We start from the raw sequence: 23,872 nt of genomic DNA on the forward strand, positions 1-23,872 counted from the left end.
TAAAAAGGAATGAAATAATGGCATTCGAACCAACCTGGATAGAACTGGAGACCATTATTCTAAGTAAAGCAACTCAAGAATTGAAAACCAAACATCATATGTTTATAAGTGTAAGCTAAGCTATGAGGACGCAAAGGCATAAGAATGATACAATGGACATTGGGGACTTGCGGGGAAGGGTAAAAGGAGGGTGATAAAAGATACCTTTTGGATAAAAGTCTTTTTAACTGGAAATGGTGGGGAGGGTGGAAGTGGTGATGGTTAATGGGTACAAAAACTAATTTGAAAAAATAAAGAAGACCTAGTATTTGCCAGTATGACAGGGTGATATAGTAAAAAAATAATTGTTCATTTAAAAATAACTAAATGAGTACATTGGATTGTTTGAAACACAAAGGGTAAACACTTGAGGTAATGGATACCCTATTTACCCTGATGCGACTACAATGCATTGCATGCTTCTACCAAAATACGTCATGTGGCCAGGTGCAGTGGCTCATGTCTGTAATCTCAGCACTTTGGGAGGCCAAGGCAGGAGGATCACTTGAGCTCAGGAGTTCCAGACCAGCCTGGGCAACATGGTGAAACCCTGTCTCTACAAAAAAACTCCAAAATTATCCTGTGTGGTGGCACATGCCTGTAGTCCTGGCTACTTGGGAAGCTGAGGCATGAGAATCACTTGACACCGGAAGGCAGAGGTTGTAGTGAGCCGAGATCATGCCATTGCACTCCAGCCCGGGTGATGGAAGTGAAACTCTGTCTTTAAAAAAAAAAAAAAAAAGCTCAGGTAACCCATAAATATATTCATCTACTATGTACCCAGAAAAATTAGAAATTAAAATTTTTTTAAAAACCAGGCTGGGCATGGTGGCTTATGCCCGTAATCCCAGTACTTTGGGAGGCTGAGGCAGGCAGATCACTTGAGGTCAGGAGTTCGAGACCAACCTGGCCAACATGGTGAAACCTTGTGTCTACTAAAAACACACATACAAAAAATAGCCAGGTGTAGTAGTGAGCGCCTGTAATCCCAGCTACTCAGGAGGCTAAGGCAGGAGAATTACTTGAACCCAGGAGGCGGAGGTTGCCGAGAGCTGAGATCACAGCAACAGAGTGAGACCCATCTCAAAAACAAAACAAAAAAACCCATGTAAATAATAAGAATAGTAATTAACATTTGTTGAATGCTTACCAAGGGCTAAACATTGTACACAAAGCACTGTCAAATCATGTCTCATTCAGTCCTCACAGTAACTGTCTGCAGCAGATGCTACTATGAGCTACATTTTATGCAGGCGAAAACTGAAGAACAGAGAAGTTAACCTACACTCAGTAAGAAATCAACCAACGATTTGAAGCTGGGCAGGCTGACCTTCCAGAATACACATGCTTTATAACACGTGTCACCCTGGATTAAGCACGTGAACTGAACTTCAGCCACACTAGTCACAGCAAGACGCAGACTTTTAGCAATGGACTCAAAATGCTGTATGCATAATGACTGAACAATAAAACAGAACAATCCAGTGAATCCTCAGCTCACAAATCACCAAGCCCTGTACCAGCAAAAAATGGAAAAATGTGTATTCACATATACTATCTTTGATCTAGATTTTATTTCAAGTATCATCCTTATTATAAAACATACTCACAAACATTTCCAGTAGTGCATCTGTTACTATTTGAACTATGTCTTCTGCATGGGTGTTAGCTAGTGGGATGCTCTCTATTTTGCCTTCTGTGTGTCTGGCAAGCAGAAGGCCTGGAAGACTTGCAGCGTATTTGTTTGACCTATGGAGAAAGGTAGTATTAAAATTCACGATCAAAATCTAGCATGTCAAAAACATGAAAATCTAGGCTAGGAGATCACAATGCGAGGCAGCAAATGGGAAGTCCTACTGCTAAGGAAAAAAATGAACTCAATTTCCAAACAAACTTATCTTCTATGACAACCTACATTAAAAGAAAGCAACAGGTAATAATCTATAACAAACTAGATTTTTAAAAAGCAACAAGGCAGTAATCCAGTCAGATTTTTTTCTATACAACTTACTCAACAAGAAAATAAATCAGATTTGGAACACAGTGAATGGTTCTCAACCTTTCTGGACTTGCTCACCACACTGCTGAGTAAGAAAATGGGCATTTATGAGAAACCTACTATCTGCCAGGCACTATACTAGGTATTTCAATTATGTTTTTATTTAACTTTCAGAACTAAAGTGGCCATTATGATCTCATTTTGCAGATGAGGAAATAGGACTTAGAGAGTGATAAATGGCAGACACAGACTTCAAATGAGGTGTCCCTGACACAGAGTCTGTTCCTGACATAGTCTGTACTCTCTCCACTGAAACAAGAGCCCAAATCCACCCTCCCACAATCCCTTTCACTAACTAAACCTAAATGAAAATTATCTAAATAGGAAGAAAGCTTTGTGTAAAATTACTAGTGAAGTAGTCATGTATAATAACTTAATTCACGCCAGAACAAAGTATAGACATTATAATAACATAAGCATTAGTTGAGAGGCCAGTTTTCAGATCACTTAAAGGAACCTCTTAGTCGACCAGCTGGTTATAAACAAAACACTGAAAACTACTGGTCTAGGTCTTTGGACCACAGCTAAATGCACAATGACAGCAGAGTAGAAGATTATGGGTGATTACCCATTGTCAGATGGACAGTCCTCACATTTCCTTCTTCAATATATACTTTATGAAAATCAGTGATTTCACATATAGAACAAAAGCCTGATCACCAAGAGCATATGTCACCAGTGTTCAAGATGGAAGATTTAAGCTTAGATATCACAATTAGGAATTTACAGTCAGAAGCTAAGACAGACCAACTACTGGGGCTTAGTATGTACACCTATACCTGAAAATGGGCCATAGAGAATGTGTTGTGTATTAATAATAATCTCCAAATTTGCAGTTCAGTCCTTCATTCTATAGCAACTAAAATATTTTGGTAGTCCACAGAAGTCCCATCTTCTAAAGATAACGTAATTTAAGAGGCTAAAAAAGCACTGATTTTTATACACACACATGCACACACACCCACACACACCCACTAACCCACCCAGGGGGTAAATAAAAACTCAGATGCTCAAAAAGTAAAATTTATCCCAAACTATGATAACTCCAAAGAACCACACTGTAGGTAACAGAACCCAAAGAGGAAAATTTTTAGAGGAGGATGGTGAAGTACGAATCCAAGATTGCCCCATGGGGGCTTTGGTCTACAGTAAAAGAATATCTAAAGAATCTATGGTACTTCCCAAGTACTTTATTTCCTAGAAGGAAATAAAATTTTCTTTAGATTGCTATCTTATTTTCCTCCATCAGCTGTGCAAATATAAGCAATTATTAGATAACATTATTTTGCATAATTTCTTCTTCCCTAAAATTAAAAGAGCAATAAACTTACAGTAGCAAAACATCTTCTTCAGAATAAATTCCAGTGATAACATATCCTTTTAGGTAGTTTCCTGCTTCACTAAAATCTTCTTTTGCTATAAATACATAGAGAAGACAGAAATCTGAAACCTTTATAATTGTGTATGCTATTCAACTGACGAAGAGATTTATAGATGGTAGTATTCCATTATTAATTAATTACAAATATAAATATTTAAGTGCAGAAGACATATAATTTAGTGGTTCCAAAATAAATCTGTATTCTCTTTATGGCATGGGATTACTAAAGAAATGTCAATTGATAGAATGCAACATGGTTTCCAAAACAAATGTACTTTAAATGCAATTCATAAGATTTATAGCACTCTAATCATAGTTACTGAATAAATACTTTTTGCTTTTTAATTTACTCCTATGGCAGAGTAAATGGAGACAGCTGTCTTATGTGTAGCCTGAAAAGAGAAGTAGGTATGTAAAATGATATGCAGATTAAAACCATAAAATCTAAAAGTATCCATATGCATAAAAAAATAGAAGACTGAAAATTCTAGCCCTCTAATAGTGTCTGTGTTAGGGTTGTGCAATTACAAGGGATTCTGTGTCTTTTAAAAAAACAGTTCCTACATTTTCTCTAATGTGTTTTCATTAGTTTTGAACTTTAATTTGTATTGTCTTTTCTCATTTGTTAGAATGTACATATTCAAAATACAAACTATTTCTATAAATTTCTGAATACATTTTCATAAATAATAGCATACTCTGGATCTTGTTAATAATGACTAACCTATAACCAAGAAGCAAGTCTGAATTAAATCATTGTAGACTAATGAGAAAAGCACAGAGGTGGACTTATAGGTCAAATTCTTGCCAAGTGAAGGCCAAATGATAGTTCAATTCATACATGAAAGATTCATAGCAGTCGAATAGAAAAATACTGATGGAAGAATGAGTCACACAGCACCTACTAGGCTAGGCATGCTGAACCCAAAGATCTGTACCTCAGCAGTCAGCACTACATTCATGATGTAAGCATTCAACACTGTCAACATCGGGTAACCACAAGATTATTTGCTTTAAAAAGGGTACATACTTTCCATAAGATTGAGCAATACTGTCTATAGGAAAGCAAACTTACTAGCGTAGCTCAGTAGACAGCACGGGGAACTCATTTACAATCACAGCTTTAATGAGAAAACAGGCCAGGTGCGGTAGCTCACGCCTGTAATCCCAGCACTCTGGGAGGCAAGGTGGGTGGATCACTTGAGGACAGGAGTTTGAGATCAGCCTGGCCAACATGGTGAAACCCTGTCTCTACTAAAATACAAAAATTAGCTGGGCATGGTGGCATGTGCCTGTAGTCCTAGCTACTCAGGAGGCTGAGGCATGAGAATCGCTTGAATTTGGGAGAAGGAGAATGCAGTGAGCCGAGATCGTGCCACTGCACTCCAGCCTGGGTGACAGAGAGAGACTCCGTCTCAAAAAAAAAAAAATATATATATATATATATATATTTTTTAGCCCACGCTACATCAAAGTAGAAGACACTCATAAGATTATAAACTAGAAAGGACTGTGTGTCTGTACTTTCATTTCTAAGAGAAAACAGAGTGAAATTCCAGTCAATAGATAAACTACATCTAAAGCAATGACATAACAGAATCTGTTTCAGCTTCTTTTCATTTTAGGTAAGTAGCAGTAGAAAAGTACACCATTATTTCCATATAATTTCCTCGTACAAAAGACTCTACTCATGAATATGTCTCTTGAAAAGTCTCTTCATAAATCCATGTGTTTGTAAATCCTAAGTGACTCACAGGATGGAAAAATATATGACTGTAGATCTCAGATGCATATTCATTTCCACTAAACTAGAATACATATTTTCCTCTGAACATTCAAAACCAGGCATATTCTCCTCCTTGCTAAAAACTGCATATATGTCAAAATGCATGGCAACCTCAAATACAAGAAAGTACTCAATTATCTAAATAAAAAGATGCATTGAAAGCTTTTCAGCTACTATAAATATATTTTAATTGCATAAAATAAACACATTTATTTAGCAATATTTTTTCTATCACATCTTATTGAATAATTATTTTTATAGACACACATATATACACACATCTATTTTTTAGCTCTGTCAGCAGGGAGAGTTGAGAAGCAAGAAAACCTCAGTAACTAAAAGCACTCCTAACCCCTATATTATACAAACTAGAAAACCTAAAAGAGATGGATAAACTCCTGGATACATACACCCTACCAAGACTGAACCAGGAAGAAATTGATTCCCTGAACAGACCAATAACAAGTTCTGAAATTGAATCAGTAATAAATAGCCTACCAACCAAAAAAAGCCCAGGACCTGATGGATTCACAGCCAAATTCTACCAGACATACAGAGCTGATACCATTCCTACTGAAACTATCCCCAAAAATTAAGGAGGAGGGACTCCTCCCCAGCTCATTCTATGAGGCCAGCATCATCCTGATACCATAACCTGGCAGAGACACAACAAAAGAAGAAAACTTCAGGCCAGTATTCCTGATCAACACTGAAAGTCCTCAACAAAGTACATGCAAACTAAATCCAGTGGCACATCAAAAAGCTAATCTACCACAATCAAGTAGGCTTCATCCCTGGGATGCAAGGTTAGTTCAACATATGCAAATCAATAAATGTGATTTATCACATAAACAGAACTAAAGACAAAAATCACATGATTATCTCAATAGATGCAGAGAAGGCCTTCAATGAAATACCCCTTCATGTTAAAAACTCTCAACAATACTAGGCACTGAAGAAACACACCTCAATAAGAGCCATCAATGACAAACCCACAGTCAACATCATACTGAATGGGCAAACGCTGGAAGCAATCCCCTTCAAAACTGGCACAAGACAAGGACGCCCTCTTTCACCACTCTCATCCAACACAGTATTGGAAGTCCTAGCTGGAGAAATCAGGTAAAAGAAAGAAAAAAAGAACATCCAGGCTGGGCGCAGTGGCTCACGCCTATAACCTCAGCACTTTGGGAGGCCGAGATGGGAGGATAACGTGAGCTCAGGAGTTTGAGACCAGCCTGGGTAACATGGCTAAACCCCAGCTCTACTAACAATACAAAAATTAGTTCTCTGAGAATTATAAAACGCTATTCAAAGAAATCAGAGAAAACACAAATAAACAGAAAAACATCCCAAGCTCATGAATGGGAAGAAACAGTATCATTAAAATGGCCATACTGCCCAAAACAATCTACAGATTCAATGCTATTCCTATCAAACTACCAATGATATTTTTCACAGAACTAGAAAAAAAGTATTTTAAAAATCGTATGAAACTCAAAGAAGGTTAAACATTATTTTTTGACAGTGTTTTTCACGTAATTTTACATAATAAATAAACCTGTTCATTCTCTCTCTTTTGGATGCTGCAGGCGCCCTCTGTAACGTTTCAAAGTCAGTTTGAGGTCAAAAAGACTTAATTTTAAACTTGATTTTGGGAAGCCTATTAAATATGTCAAAAGTTTAAACCACTTATCAAAATAGATCACAGGTCGCTGTAAAATAAATCACTTATTTAGCCAAAGTGATAATTAAAAGGTTTTAAAAAGCAAACAACTTTATTTGTTGATTAAAAAAGGACTCAGTTTTTAAAAACAATTAAAGGACCTAATAAAGATAGAATATGTCTCCTCTTTCTCCCTTTTTTGAGAGTTTATTCAAAAGGTGAATAAAAGTGTTTTATTCTCTTATTATATGAAATTTATGTGCAAAAGAGAAAACTAAATTTTTATTCTTGTATTAGTGTATGATCAATTCTAAAGCTGATTTTAATAAAAACTTATAAACAAATCTCATTTCAGTCAGCTTTTAATAACACAAGATTTTAAAATAAACTCTGTAATCTCATAAAAATTTTGAAGTTTTCTTTAACTTTCTACAATTTATTTAATTTATATCTTTTTTATTCTTTTAATTTGAAACAATCTTTAAGTAACTTCTAAACTAAATTTTTTTCTTACATTTTTATGCCTTTATAACTTTCCTCACCAAAAATATATCTTGCTTTTTAAATAGACTCTTCATTTACAATTCTCTTACATTTAATAGTTTTAATTATATTAACTATAATTTTGACTCTTGGTAACCCAAAATCTAGCAAAAACCTAGAAATTAATTTTGAACTGTTTTATATCAATATCTGTAGATGAAAACCATTTTATAATTTTTAGAAAGACATTTTAATTTTATTAACAAATCTAAATATATTTAGCTTTTTTATATCATGTAAAAATAAGATGTCAAAGTACATAAACAAACATATTTAATAATTAATGTTTTAGTATTTTAATTTATTTAGGAATGACTCAGACATTTTATTATTATTTAACATGACTTTAAGATTTTTGATTATTGGAAAATAAATAATGACACAGGTACCCTCCTAAATGTCTTTCTCAGCTGTCCTGAGTACCCATGTGGCACCCAATGCCTATAAAAGGCAGGGCTCTTTTGGGTCCTAAATTTACACACCAGATGTCAGGACAGAAGACAGGGCTGTGAAAAGGATGTCTGGAGGATCTGACCACTCCCAGCATGGCCATGAGGCAAATCTGGGCCAAGCAAGCAGGAACAAGGGGCCCCGCAGCGGGTTACCTAAGCATTGACAACATGCCTCCAGGCCTCACCATGGCCACCTGTTCAGACCCCAGAATCTTGAAGCTCAAAACCAAAGACCAGCTTATAATAAGATGTGTGCAAAGCTCTGGGGAAGCCCAACAGCCAGCTTTAGCCCACAGACAAATCAAGTAAGTGCCAAAAATATCATAGAAAATTAGTAGTTTTATGACCTTAAAACATGTAAAGACAGCATAAACCTGTCTGACCAGTAGACACAGACAAAAATGTCTGAATTATATTTAAGTTACACTCTTAAAGCCATTTTTTACTTTGTTAACAACTTTAAAACTAGCTTTACCAAATATCACACAAATATAACACATATAGACACAGAGACATACAGACAAAAGCAGATTTTATGGCTCTTATAAAAAAAATTTCATTTGCTGGCTTTTAAATGGTTTCTCTTTTCTTTTTTTAAACCGATAGTCAGCAAGTTTTTTATATTTTTGTTTATATACATATATTTTTTAGAGACACGGTCTTCCTATGTAGCCTAGGCTGGTCTTGAACTCTTAGCCTCAAACATTCCTCCCACCTCAGCTTCCTGAGTAGCTGGAATTACAGGCAGCTTTTTTTTTTGTTTTTTAGACAGACTCTCACCACCATCCAGGCTGGAGTACAGTGGTGCAATCTTGGCTCACTGCAATCTCTGTCTCCCAGGTTGAAGCAATTCTTGTGCCTCAGCCTCCCAAGTAGCCGGAATTACAGGCACATGCCACCATGCCTGGCTAATTTTTGTATTTTTAGTAGAGATCGGGTTTCACCATGTTGCCCAGCTTGGTCTTAAAAACTCCTGACCTCAAGTGATCTGCCTGCCTCAGCCTCCCAAAGTGCTGGGATTATAGGCATGAGCCGCTTCGCCTGGCCCTGGCTACCTGTTACAAAGAGTCTTTTAAAAGAGGCAATAAAAATACTGAAATATTTTCTGAAGCTTCTGCACACCAATAGGCATCCCTGAATAAGCCTAATTAGAGAGTCCTCATTTTTAAATGTACTTCTAAACTGTAGCATTTTTCATTTGAAATGTTCTACTGTATCTTTAAATTACCTTTAGTAACATTTTGCCATTTTTATAAGTGTTTGTAGGTAGTTGTAGCCAGAAAGTGGAGTACTCAGTTCTTCAGAAATGAAGGATCTCATTTTTATGTTGAATCTTGGCTTTGGCTCTCAGATTTCCTTGATCAACTTAGTCACTGACTTTTTTCCTACCTATGAGTGCAAGAAAAAGAAACAAAGGGGATACAACACAAAAGTCCCTGCAAATTTCTGAAAGCTAAAGTTCATACTACCTACAATATTGCCATTTACTGTCAGTTTCTGTCTGATTCGGACATCTGAGGCCTTTAACTAGATCTAAGTCAATTAATTATCAGATCTAATTTGATCCTGGACCCAGTCCAATTTCTGTAGCAACTTCCAAACCCAGTTCAGATGAAAAACAAATCTGCTCAAACAAACTCAGATAGCTCCGAACACAAAGTCATGGAGCTTCAAAGTCTGAAAGAGAACTTACCCACGATCCCCAGTGGCTGCGAGAGAGCAATGGACACAATGAGCCCAGCAGGTACACCACTTGGTCACTCGATGCTGCTGGGGGTCGCTGGAAGCTCTACTACAGGTCCTATTTCTGACTCCATCTGTTAAAAGAAAAACTTCAGACTAAATTTAATAGAGTTTAACTGAACAAAGAAACATTTGCCGGTTGGGTAGCCCCCCCGAAACCAGAATAGGTTCACAGCAACCCCGGTGCTAACATGGAGTCAGAAAGGATTTACAGACAGTAAGAGGAAGTGAGGTGCAGAAATAGCTGGATTGGTTACACTTTGGCATTTGTCTCATTTGAACAGTTGGCCACCTTTGACCAAAACTTGGCGAGTGGTATAAGAGTGGGTTATAGTCTGTTTATACATCTAGTTAGGTTACAGTTCACTACTTATGGAGAAACCTTTCGTCTGAACTTAAAATATATACAGAGGCAGCTTTAGGCTAAATTTAACAAGCATTAGCTTTTATTAGCAAAACACAAATTTATATAGAAATGTTAATAAATTCATAAGATTTTTATCATTATTTAGTCTCTCTTCAACAGATGTTAATGGTCCAGCTACTAACACATCAATGTGGCCGGGTGCGATGGCTCACGCCTATAATCCCAGCACTTTGGGAGGCCAAGGTGGGCGGATCACGAGGTCAGGAGATCGAGATCATCCTGGCTAACACAGCAAAACCTCGTATCTACTAAAAATACAAAAAATCAGCTGGGCGTGGTGGCAGGCGCTCGTAGTCCCAGCTATTAGGGAGGCTGAGGCAGGAGAATGGCATGAACCTGGAGGCGGAGCTTGTCCAGCCTGGGCGACAGAGCGAGACCCCGTCCCAAACAAAACAAAACACAACAACAAAAAAAAATCAATGTTTGCAAAAAAACAAAAACAAAAACAAACTAAAAGAAATAAAAAGGAATGAATATCTAACTGACAATATTGGGAACAATCAATCCAGTCAAATAATGAAGTATCATGTCCAGACTACATCATTTTGGCACACCAGAACTACTTTTAAATAACATTATGCTATTTAAACATATTTAATCATCTATTAATATATGTTATTAAACATTGTGAGATGATTATATGTACATTTCATCATTTGTGTAAAAATATGATGAAGCACATCATTTCTTATGTTGATTCCCAATGTAAAAAACAATATGAAAAATTCTTTTCAGTATTTGAATTTGGAAAAAGTTTTCTCTGTGGATTAATCAGCATCCTAACTTGTGTGTTGCAATTTATTACCTATGATGATAGATGGCAAAACTTTCATCTTTTTGTTTCTGGTTGCTACCAGATTGCTTAGGGCTAAGTTTTATGACAAACAACAGTGTTTTCTAGACTTTCTACATAATTACCCCCTACTGTTTTATTGCTGAGTTTTTACATTGTTTTCAATGATTTTATCATATTTGTGCTTTTTATTATCTGAAGACTTAAATTCTTCTTGGAAGGAGGCCTAGCGTGAATAATAAATGAGAAGGTTAGGGAAGCAGGCCCCTGAGGTACAGAGAGGACAATGTCAATCGTGGGAGCAAAAACATTCAAAAGGGAAGGAAGGTGGAGGGGTAAAATACAGACTTACTTCCCAATTTTTCATAAAAATGTTTTTTTAATTAGGTTATGATCTCTATAAAGCCAGGTGCGGTGGCTCATGCCTATAATCTCAGCACTTTGGGAGGCTGAGGTGGGCAGATCACTACAGGTCAGGAGTTTGAGACCAGCCTGTCCAACATAGTGAAACCCTGTCTCTACTAAAAAGACAAAAAATTAGCTGGGCATGCTGCTGCATGGCACACATCTGTGGTCTCAGTACTTGGGGAGGCTAAGGCATGAGAACTGTGTGAACCTGGGAGGTGGAGGTTGCAGTGAGCCAACATCATGCCACTGCACCCCAGTCTGGGTGACAGAGCAAGACTCTGTCTCAAAAAAAAAAAAAAAAAATAGAAAGATATGCTCTCTAGGATTTTGCCTTCAAAGATGATAAGCCACAGGGTACACATTAATATTCTTATTATTTATTTTTTGTAAGTTCCTTTGGCTTTTACTTTTTACAATTCTGAAAACAAAGTAGAAAAAAAAATTGCTAGATGTAAATTTGTAGAAAGCAAAATTTAATATGTAATTAATAGTATCTATTATGTGCAAATATAATGCTAGACCAGTGGGGTCCTCTTCTCAGACAAATATTCTTAAAATCTTTCATTCAGAATTTGAAATCCATCTCAAGAAAAGAAAAACAAGGAGGAGGGAAGTTTCCTAGATCATTGGTAAGAGTTAGTATAGTGAAGAAAACATTGGCCAGGTGTGGTGGCTCATGCCTGCAATCCCAGCACTTTGGGAGGCCGAGACAGGTGGATCACGAGGTCAGGAGATGGAAATCATCCTGGCTAACACGGTAAAACCTGTCTCTACTAAAAATACAAAAAATCAGTCAGGTGTGGTTGCGGGCACCTGTAGTCCCAGCTACTCGGGAGGCTGAAGCAGGAGAATGGCATGAATCCGGGAGGCGGAGTTTGCAGTGACCCAAGATTGCGCCACTGCACTCCAGCCTGGGTGACAGAGCAAGACTCTGTCTCAAAAAAAAGAAAAAGAAAAAGAAAAGAAAAAGAAAACATTGAGAGTTTTGTTACCGACTCAAGAGTCCACCTAGATGCAAAAGCAACAAATAACATTCCCAGAAATACCATTGGTCAGAAAAAATATTCTATGTGTACCCTTCCTTAAAAACGTATTAAAAGACACATTCCTGTGAAGCAAGAGATAAAGAGTAAGGGTCTCAGAAAAAAGAAGTTGTGATATTTTAAAAATACTGTAGTATATGCTGCCATGTAAAACTATCAAAGTAAAAATAATTGTTATAAGCATATCAAAGTTGAATGCAAAAACATTAATTTGAATTGCATCAAAAATTAGATGAATTAATAAATAGATATACAGGTAGGTACTAAAGCAAATATTAAATGTTAATAGTGGAATCTAGGTGGTGAGTATATGGGTGTTTACTGTACAATTCTTCCAAATTTGCTGTATGCTTGAAAAAGTTCATAATAAAATGTTGGAAAAGTGAATGCAAGGATTTTCTTTAAAAGATTTCCAACATTTTATTATGTATGATGCAATAAATAAATAAACTGCTCAGCAATAAAGCTAATGTGAGTCCATTACATGAAACCATGGCATACAAATAAAAAAAAACATAGAACCCAATCTCTACTAAAAATACAAAAATTAGCCAGGCATGGTGGCACATGCCTGTAGTCCCAGCAACTGGGGAGGCTGAGAGAGGAGAATCGCATGAACCTGGGAGGCAGAGGTTGCAGTGAGCTGAGATCACGCCATTGCACTCCAACCTGGATGAGAGAACAAGACTCTGTATCAAAAAAAAAAAAAAAAAAAAAAAAGCAAGACTTAAAAAAAAAAAAAAGAAATTAAAAGAATCTTCCACAAGAGGGAGTCAAAATCATTGAAATGATCTTTAACTTTATAGGTTCAAATATGTTTTTGGTGAGCATTTTCTCTAGTCCTGGAGAAAATACAAGCAAAAGAAGTAGACACCATATTTTAAAAAATAAAGAAAAACTAAAGAAACAACAATGAAGCATAAAACAGGCAGCAGATATCCAAATCAGTTAAGAGAGTAAGTATAAATTACTAAATGTTCACCTAGAAGAGTCAACAGAAAAAAAACAAGAAAATATTTAAAAAGACAAATCAGAGACTTGATTATATATTCAACGTGCATTATAAAACAGATTATAGTATCAATAGGTAAAGTGAATAAAATAGAAAACAATTAAACAGACATATATATTACACACACATATAGATAAGGACTTAATATAGTGATGGTGAAACCACATATAGAGGAGGAAAAAAATGATAAACATTACTATTAGAAAAAAAATCAAGTTGGCACCTACACTCATCCCATGCACTAAAATACCTAAAGCGTTAAAAACTTTTTAAAAAAAGGGAAAAAATCACAATCAACGAGTAAAAAAGCAACCTATGAAATGAGAGAAAATATTTATGAGTCAAAACTTTGATAAAGGATAATATCCAGAATATATAATTTTCTGCAACAACAAAAAATATAAACAACCCAATTGAAAAATAGGCAAAGGAGTTGCAGACATTTCTCCAAAGAACATATACAAATGACCAACAAGCATAATGAAAAGATGCTCAACATCACTAATCGTTTGGGAAATGCAAATCAAAGCCACAACAAGATATCACCTCATGCTTATTAGGATGGCTATCATAAAAAATAAAGTAAAATAACGAGTATTGGCAAGGATGTTAAAGTCATTGGAACCCTTGTATACCGTTGGTAGGAATGTAAAATGATGCAGCCAGGGTGGAAAAGAGTACTGCGGTTCCTCAAAAATTAAAAACAGAATTACCATATGACCCAGCAATTCCACTTCTTGGTATATACCCAAAATAATTGAAAGCAGAGTCCCAGAGAGATATTTCCATACCAATGTTCACAACAGCATTATTCACAACAGCCAAGAGGTAGAAGTAACCCAAAAATTCATTAATGGATAAACACATAAACAAAATAAGATATATACATACAATGGAATACTATTCAGCCTAAAATTGGAAGGAAACTCTGACACATACTACAATATAGATAAACCCTGAAGACATTATGCTAAGTGAAATAAGCCAGTCAGAAAAAGACAAATACTGTATGATTCCATCTATATGAGGTACATAGAGTAGCCAGACTCATATAAACAGAAAATAGAGCGGTGGTTATCAGGGCCTGGGAGGAGGATGAAATGAAAAGCTGTTGTTTAATGGGTACAGAGTTTCAGTTTTGCAAGATGAAAATATTCTGGAGATTAGTTGTACAACAATGTGAATATACTTAATACTTGTAAAATACACACTTAAAAACAGGTAAGATGGTAAATTTTATGTCATGTGTATTTTATCAAAAAGTTTTTAAAAAGCAAAAATATACAAAGCAAGACAAATTAAAATAAGAAAAAACTGTAAATTAAAGCAAGAAAAAATACAAGTGAATATTAGGTGACAAAAATGATACGGTTTTTTATAGCTAAAAGCAATGGAAAAAATCTTAAAGTCAATAGATTAAAAAAATTTTAAATGTGATATATAAAATTATCATTAAACAAAGCTAAAGAGCAAATAACAAACTGAGGGAAAATAACTGGAACAAAATGACAAAAGCTTAATATCCTTAATATACACAGGTCTCACACCAATTCATTAGACAAACAGTAAAACCCCATTTTAAAAAATGAGTGGGCAAGCACAGTGGCTCATGCCTTACTGCCAGCACTTTGGAAGGCCAAGGCAGGAAGACTGCTTGAGCCCAGGAGTTTGAGAGCAGCCTGGGCAACACAGGGAGACCTCGTCTTTACAAAAAATTTAAAAATTAATGAGCATGGTGGCACATGTCTATAATCCTAGCTACTCAGGAGGCTGAGGTGGGAGGATCACTTAAGCCCAGGAGGTTGAGGCTGCAGTGAGCTGTGACTGTGCCACTGCACTCCAACTTGGGCAATAGGGAGAGACCCTGTCTCAAAAAAAAACCAATGAGTAATGTATACAACTTACAATTTACAGAAGGCATAGTTATTCTATTGGGAATCTAAACTTATTATATAGTCTAAAATCCATACAAAGACTCAAAAATATTCTTCACATACAGAAGGAAAAAAAAAAGAAAACAGTACAAATATTGTTTGTAAATAGTTAAAAAAGGCCAGGTGTGGTGGCTCACATCTGTAATCCCAACATTTTGGCAGGCCAAGGTGGGTGGATAGCTTGAGCTCAGAAGTTAAAGACCAGCCTGGGCAACATGGTGAAATCCCGTCTCTACAAAAACACAAAAAATTAGCCAGGCATGGTGGCACATGTCTGTGGTCCTAGCTACTCAGGAGGTTGAGGTGGTAGGATTGCTTGAGCCCAGGAAGTGGAGGGTGCAGTGAGCCGAGATCACGCCATTGCACTCCAGCCTAGGTGACAGAGCAAGACCTTGTCTCAAAAAAAAAAAAAAAAAAAAAAAAAAAAAAATTTAAATACATTTTGATATATATATATATTCACCAAATATTATGCAGCCGTAACGTTCATGAAGAATATCAATACATCACTGTAATGTTAAATAAAAACAAGATTCTGGCTGGGCACGGTGGCTCATGCCTGTAATCCCAGCACTTTGGGAGGCCAAGGCAGGTGGATCACGAGGTCAAGAGATCGAGACCATCCTGGCCAACATGGTGAAACCCCATCTCTACTAAAAACACAAAAATTAGCTGGGCATAGTGATGCACACCTGTAGTCCCAGCTACTCGGGAGGCTGAGGCAGGAGAATCACTTGAACCCAGAAGGCAGAGGTTGCAGTGAGCCGATATCACGCCACTGCATTCCAGCTTGGTGACAGAGCGAGACTCCGTTTCAAAAAAAAAAAAACCAAGAGCTTGGTACACAGCTAGATACACAGCTTTAGCCCAATTATGTTAAAACATACATAAATATGCAATATGTAGGTACACAGAAAAAAGATGGAAGAAATTACATCAAAATTTAACAGTCTCCGAATAATTAGCTTACAGTATTTTATTTTTCTTCAAACTTCTCCATAATTTTGAAATTCTCTATAATTTAAAAAGATATTCTTAAAAAATAAAACTAGCAAGCAATGATATACTGTACTGTATAATTTAAAAGCTCAGCTCTACTTACCTGTTGTCATGGTTGGACTAAATAGTCCCAGTACTGACACACTAGAATAGGAGATCAGGTCTTTATATAATTCCCCACTTAAATATTCTTCTGCTTCTTGAATCGATGTTATATTCACTGGATATGAAATCCTATTGCTGGATAAATACATAGCTATATTAAAAATTAATTTTTAAAGATATTTTCTGTTTGTAAAAAAATAAAGCATACTAAACACAGCAAACAATATATTACATAGGATAAATATCTTATAAAATATAGAAAATTAAATATTATTCTTAAAGAAAATCAGACTCATTAAACAAAATTACTATCTCCCCAAAAGTGACGAAATGTACATAGACTCTAATGAATATTTATTTTGTGATCTCAATTCTAGTATCCTCCTTCACCTATTTAAAGTGTCAGCAAAGTCTGAGAATTAGAACTTCTAAAGACCTAAACATTTAAAGATCTTATAATGAAGCTGAATACTTACAGCTGGATAAATTTTAGGAGATCTTTGGTACCTAACATTCCAGCATAAGATACTGGGTTCTCCCCTTTCTTGTACATCTTTACAATAGGAAATTCAGTAACATTTTGCTTAGTACATACATCAGACCAATCTGCACAGTTTATTCTAGTAAGAAGCATAGTAGATGTGCCTAAATAAAAGGAAAATGCACATTTGTAATTACTAATTGTAGAAAATGCATTTGCTTAGGATTTTCAATATTTTTCTATCCCATTCTTATTTTAACTTCTCAGCATGAAACACTCCTGCTTAAACACTCTCTTCCCTTGATCTTTGCAACACCATCCCCTATTGGCCTTTTCCCTTCCTTTCTAGTTTCTCCTCTTTGTTCCCTTTTGTAGGCTCTTCAGCCAGTAAAGTTGGGAGTCCTTCAAGGCTCAGCTTAAGCTGCCTTCTCTTGTTTTTCTTCGCTCTCTTCCTACACAACCTCAACCACAGATAATCTAATGAATCCTATATTTATGTCTTTGGCCCAAACTCCTTGAAGTTCCAAAAGACCCATGTATCTTTACTACATTCTCTGTTTTCCTTTGAATGGAAACCTCCTCAAACTCAGTAAGTCTAAAACCATATGTGGTTTCTTTTCTGTGTGTGTTGGTGAATGTTGCTGCTCTTGTACAACTCAAAAAAACAAAGCTTCATCTTTCATACCTCCCCATTCCCAAGCCCTTCATGCCTATTACTTAATCAGCATGTTCTTTCAATTTTACCACCTAAATTTTTAGTATCTCTAATTACTGTCCATTTCTCTTCACTACCACTACTCAAGTTGTTATTTCTCCTGGATAACTACAATAGGCTTCTAATTCATCTCCTTGAATTCAGTGTCTCTACCCTAATACTAGAGATATCTTTTCAAAACTCAAATCTGTTTTGGTACCAGCTTACCCCCACCAACCTTTGCAGAGTTAAATCTTTCTCACCATGTACAACTTCAAGGAAGCCTTCTCTGACACACTGATCTACATCAGGTTCCCTTGACATATGCTATTATAGAACCATGCTTCTTTCCTTATCTCCTTATGTAATTATATACTATTCATTATCTGATTAACGTGTCTCTACCAAGACAACTCTGTGAGGGCAGGGACTGTACCTGTTTATTTATCACTGATTTTCCAGCACCTGCAGCACCTTAAATATGCATGTGAATAAATGACATATGTGAAACTCACATAAGACTTCAGATACCTAATCTGTCTAAATATTATAATTTCTTTTCAGCCTAAGAAAACACATAGTAGAATCTCAAACAGAAATTCCTACTTGCTCTATTAAAAAAAGGGGAAAGTTATCTAAAATATTATAAATCGCTGTGTGGAAAGAGATCAAATGCTAAATAAAATAAGCACTATACAACTCAAAAGAATAAATTCTAATAAAAAATAAAATTTAGTATCATACTAGATGAAAGAAGGAATCTTTGTGTATCAATTTAGAATATAGTCTAAATGTAACTTAATCATATCATTAAAATTGTGAATGTGATATTTTAATATTTTATCACCAAATTTTTTAAATTTAAATTAAAATTTTTTTTTTGAGACGGAGTCTCGCTCTGTAGCCCAGGCTGGAGCTATCTCGGCTCACTGCAAGCTCCGCCTCCCGGGTTCACGCCATTCTGCTGCCTCAGCCTCCCGAGTAGCTGGGACTACAGGTGCCCAGCACCATGCCCGGCTAATTTTTTCTATTTTTTAGTAGAGACGGGATTTCACCTAGGATGGTCCTGATCTCCTGGCCTTGTGATCTGCCTGCCTCAGCCTTCCAAAGTGCTGGGATTACAGGCATGAGCCACAGCGCCTGGCCTTTGTCTTATTCACCACTATATACACACTGCCTAGCACAGTGTCTATTACACAGTATGTACCCAGTAAAAATGTATAGAATGTACATTGATATTTCTTCACAAATTTTAAATTCTTACATTAAAGGATATTAATACTTGAATTTTGTATGAGCATATAAACAAATATAAATCCTTATTTCTTCCCAAATCAGACCTGCTAAGTTACTTCCTATCAAAGTTCTCTTATCCTTGTTTTAATCATTTTGATACAGGAGTTAAGAAGAAATCACTTAGGCAGATAGCAAGGGTATGGGAGTCCTCGGTAAGATTTTTCTTTTTAATGAAAAGCAGCCCCAAATCTTTTTCTAACAAAGAGCAGCCTACAAGCTGAAAGTTTGCACGTACTGGCAGGAACTAAGGACTAGACGTTTTCAACATGGCTGCTCTGTCTTCCCTTCTCTGCCAGGCATGTGTTCCATAAGGAGCAGACAAGATGGCCCCAGACAACTGGAAAGCCCATTTGTATAAGATTAAGGTGGGTCGACCAGACTTTCCTACGCCACTGTGTAAACATCATACCTGACTGAACCAATCTATGAGCCCTATGTAAATCAGACACCACCTTCTAAAACTGGACTATAAAACTCGACACATTCGCTGCCAGCCAGTCCTTTCTGCTTGGAGACCCCTTCCTCTATAGAGGAAGCTGTTTCTCTTTCTCTTCTATTAAACTGCTCCTAAACTCCTTGTGTGTGTCCGTGTCCTAAATTTTCCTGGTGCATGACAACAAACCCCAGGGTATATACCCCAGACAACGCAGCTGCTTCAATTTCATCAATAAACATCTGGTGATGCTTGTTTATACAAAGTGCCATGTTATATATTTTGCCGCGCAAGTACGGAATATAGTGCTCTTCCAGCTGCAGTTCTTTCCTTTCAATAAGCATCCTCAGCATGTCTACTACTGCTAAAAATGTGATTATTCCTTTGTCCCTACAGTTGAAATGGAAAATTTTGATGTTATTTTTAAAACCAGAAAAGTAATACTGATACATATCATTAAAAGTTATACTGAAGTTATCAATTTAAAAGTTTTATTTTTATTCCTGTAAAATGGTTCCAATATTTATTCATGTTTCAATTAAAATAGTCTAACATTCTAAGATGCCTATAGTATTACATCCCATATACTTTATCAATGCAGTAATTTCAAATAGGTTCCTAATTTAAAGGAAAAAACAGATTATCTTAGATACAGGTATTATGTAAGTATAAAATTTTGACATTTGCTGCCACCTTGTGACAGAGTAAAAAACATTCTTCATTGTCTTGGACTAAGAGATACAAATGGCTTTTTCCCACAAAGTCAGATCTGTCAGAAAGACAGATGATAGAACTAAATGCCCAAGGTATTATTATATTTTCCTAATTTATAAAGTTATAGTGTAGGCTTCAACATAAACACAAAACATTGTAATTTCCTATGCAATGCATTTCTACATTAAGTTCCCTGAACTTCCAAAATAATCCATTCTGATATCTGATTACCAAAAAAAATTGTTATTCATAAAGAACATAGTGAATGAAAAGGAAAACAAGTCCCGGGTTGCTTATCTACTTTTTTATTCTACAAACACATACAACTCTGAGCCCTTGCATTAAGGAGGCAGGTAGTTTATTTGGTCATTAATAGAAAAGAATGCAAGGAAATCTTTTTCCATTTTCATCTGGTGTCTAATTAAATGGGGTGGAGAGAGGGATAATTAATCATATTCTTGAGGAATATTATCCAATCACTACTTCATTATGATTTATATTTTCTCCTTTGTTGCTTTTCTTCTAAGTATTTGCCAATAAGGCTATGGAATCTAAAAGAAGAAAACTTAAATTTGTCCGTAGATTGCAACTTGCTTTGCATAAAGGAAAATATGAAATCAAGTAAGAGGATTTGCTTATTTAAAAAATGATTAGAGGCTGGGCGCAGTGGCTCATGCCTATAATCCCAGCACTCTGGGAGGCCGAGGCAGGTGGGTTACTTGAGGTCAGCAGTGTGAGACCAGCCTGGACCCTGTCGGTACTAAAAATATAAAAATTAGCCAAGCATGGTGGTGCACACCTGTAATCCCAGCTACTTGGGAGGCTGAGGCAGGAGAATCACTTGAACCCAGGAGGCGGAGGTTGCAGTGAGCTGAGATCACACCATTGTACTCCAGCCTGGGCGACAAGAGCAAAACTCCATCTCAAAAAAAAGATTACAGATCGTTGTGTCTACAGACTTAATTATCCCTTCACTCAGTAATAATCAAAAGTTGGATCAAATGTGGTTGGGTAATAAAAGGAATGGGGACAGAGAGAACAGCGCGTGGAGGCTTGCATCATGAACTTTTGCTCCAAAACTGCAGCAATACATAAGGAGAGCCAAGAGAACTGACAGACCCTCTGAAGGAAGTGATTGCACCTGCAGGACCTGGGAGACACCCCAAATACTGTGAGTACTCAAACTGGAAGTGGGAAAGGCAGATCGTCCACCCTGAACACACACTCCCATGGGGGAACCTAAAGGTCTAGATTACAGGAGAAGATTCTGACCTTACCTGGAGTTGAGTCAATTTAGAGAGCAGAGCAAAAGCGAAATACATGGATAGAGGAAGCAGCAGGAAAATCCCTGTGGGCTCGCTGGGTCCCCTACCAAGCCATCTGTGCCTCACCTCACAAGGGGTCCTTGAGGAGGGCTACCGGAGGCACTCAGAAAAGGCCACGGGCAAAAGGAAACCTCTAGCTGAACTTTGTAACAATTTGAACCAATCGAAAAGTCTCCTGGCCAGAACTCGGGGTAGGGCATGAATCCAGCGTGCAGACACCACAGGTTGGGGAAGAAAGAAAGCCCTACTTATTTTCGCAGCTGGAAGGCAGGTAGCCTAGGGCAGGTTCTCAGCCCTGTTCACCCACTGCCTGCAAACAGACTTGGTGCTTTTGAGTGGGGGCACAGTGGAAGTGAGACTGGCCCTTTGGGTTGTATGGGAGCTGGGTGAGGCCTGTGACTGCTTTCCTCCACTTCCCTGACAACCTGCATGACACAGCAAAGACAGCCATAATCCTCCTAGGAACATAACTCCATTGACCTGGGAACCTCACCCCCATCCCCCACAGCAGATGCAGCAAGACCTGCCCAAGTTGAGTCTGAGCTCAGGCACGCCTAGCCCTGCCCCCATCTAATGGTCCCCTACCCACCGTGGTAACTGAAGACAAAGGGCATATACTCTTGGGAGTTATAGGGCCCTGCTCACTGCCTGTTCCTCCCGACACCAATGCACTTTCGAGCCAATCCTCTCTTGAAAGTGCCACCTCCCAGCATGGAGGTAAATCAGCACAAAAATACTGCATTAACCAACCAAAGCTAAGGACTCTCACAGAGTCCATTTTGCCCTTCTGACACCTCCACTGAAACAGGTGCCAGTATCCATGGCTGAGAGACCCACAGATGGTTCACATCACAGGACTCTGTGTAGACAACCCCAAGTACCAGCCTGGAGCCCGGTAGACTTGCTGGATGGCTAGATCCAGAAGACAGATAACAATCACTATAGCTCGGCTCTCAGGAAGCCATATCCCTAGGAAAAGGGAAAGAGTACTGCATCAAGGGAACACCTTGTGGGACAAAAGGAACTGAACAACAGCTTTGAGCCCTAGACCTTCCCTCTGACAGAGCCTACCCAAATGAGAAGGAACCAGAAAACCAACTCTGGTAATATGACAAAACAAGATTCTTCAACTCATCCCCCAAAAAATCACACTAGCTCTCCATCAAGGGATCCAAACCAAGAAGAAATCCCTGATCTACCTGAAAGAGAATTCAGAAGCTTAGTTACTCAGCTAATCAGGGAGGTGCCAGAGAAAGGCAAAGCCCAATGTAAGGACATTGAAAAAAATTATACAAGAAGGAAGAAATATTCAATGGAATAGATAGCATAAATAAAAATCAATCAAACCTTCAGGAAACAATAGATGCACTTACAGAAATGCAAAATGCTCTGGAAAGTCTCAGCAATAGAATCAAACAAGCAGAAGAAAGAACTTCAGAGCTCGAAGACAAGGTTTTCGAATTAACCCAATGCAACAAAGACAAAGGAAAAAATAAGAAAATATGAACAAAGCCTCCAAGAAGTTTGGGATTATGTTAAACAACCAAACCTGAATAATCAGGGTTCTTGAGAAAGAAGAGAAATCTATTTGGAAAATATATTTGGGGGAATAATCAAGGAAAACTTCCCCAGCCTTGCTAGAGAACTAGGCATCCAAGTACAAGAAGCCCAAAAAACACCTGGGAAATTCATCACAAAAAGATCAATGCCTAGACACACTGTCATCAGGTTATCTAAAGTTAAGACAAATGAAAGAATCTTAAGAGCTGTGATGCAAAACACCAGGTAACATATAAAAGAAAACCTATCAGATTTACAGCAGATTTCTCAGCAGAAACTCTACAAGCTAGAAGGGATTGGGATCCTATCTTCAGCCTCTTCAAACAAAACAATTATCAGCCAAGAATTTTGTACCCACCAAAACTAAGCTTCCTAAGTGAAGGAAAGATACAGTATTTTTCAGACAAACATTGAGAGAATTCGTCACTACCAAGCCAGCACTACAAGAACTGCTAAAAGGAGCTCTAGATCTTGAAACAAACCCTGAAAACACATCAAAAAAGAACCTCTTTAAAGCATAAATCTCACATGACCTACAAAACAAACACAATTTTTAAAAAAGGTATACAGGCAACAAATAGCATGATGAATGGAATGGTATCTCACATCTCAATACTAACATTGAATGTAAATGGCCTAAAGTAGCTCCACTTAAAACACACAGAATTGCAGAATGGATAAGAATTCACCAACCATCTGCTACCTTCAAGAGACACACCTAACACATAAAGACTCACATAAACTTACGGTAAAGGGATGGAAAAAGACCTTCCATGCAAATGGACACCAAAAGTGAGCAGGGGTAGCTATTCTTGTATCAGACAAGACAAACTTTAAAGCAACAGCAGTTATAAAAAAGACAAAGAGGGTCATTACGTAATGATAAAAGGCTTGTCTAACAGAAAAATACCACAATCCTAAATATATATGCACCTAACATTGGAGCACCTAAATTTATAAAACAATTACTAATAGACCT

At 37.1% G+C, this 23,872-nt stretch overlaps 1 protein-coding gene across 1 annotated transcript in view; it reads right to left on the reverse strand.

The window, feature by feature from the left end:
* The window catches only part of TXNDC16 (thioredoxin domain containing 16), a 116,619-nt gene that overhangs the window by 26,589 nt on the left and 66,158 nt on the right, over positions 1 to 23,872 (reverse strand). Inside the window, exons 14-17 of the mRNA XM_030931503.1 lie at positions 16,867 to 17,035; positions 16,389 to 16,525; positions 3,430 to 3,514; positions 1,650 to 1,788 (exon numbers count right to left, since the gene is read on the reverse strand). Coding sequence (XP_030787363.1) covers positions 1,650 to 1,788; positions 3,430 to 3,514; positions 16,389 to 16,525; positions 16,867 to 17,035 — 530 coding nt within the window. The remainder of the gene's footprint in view (positions 1 to 1,649; positions 1,789 to 3,429; positions 3,515 to 16,388; positions 16,526 to 16,866; positions 17,036 to 23,872) is intronic.

Source organism: Rhinopithecus roxellana, chromosome 5 (assembly GCF_007565055.1).
Source record: "Rhinopithecus roxellana isolate Shanxi Qingling chromosome 5, ASM756505v1, whole genome shotgun sequence".
In the NCBI taxonomy this organism is placed as follows: domain Eukaryota; kingdom Metazoa; phylum Chordata; class Mammalia; order Primates; family Cercopithecidae; genus Rhinopithecus; species Rhinopithecus roxellana.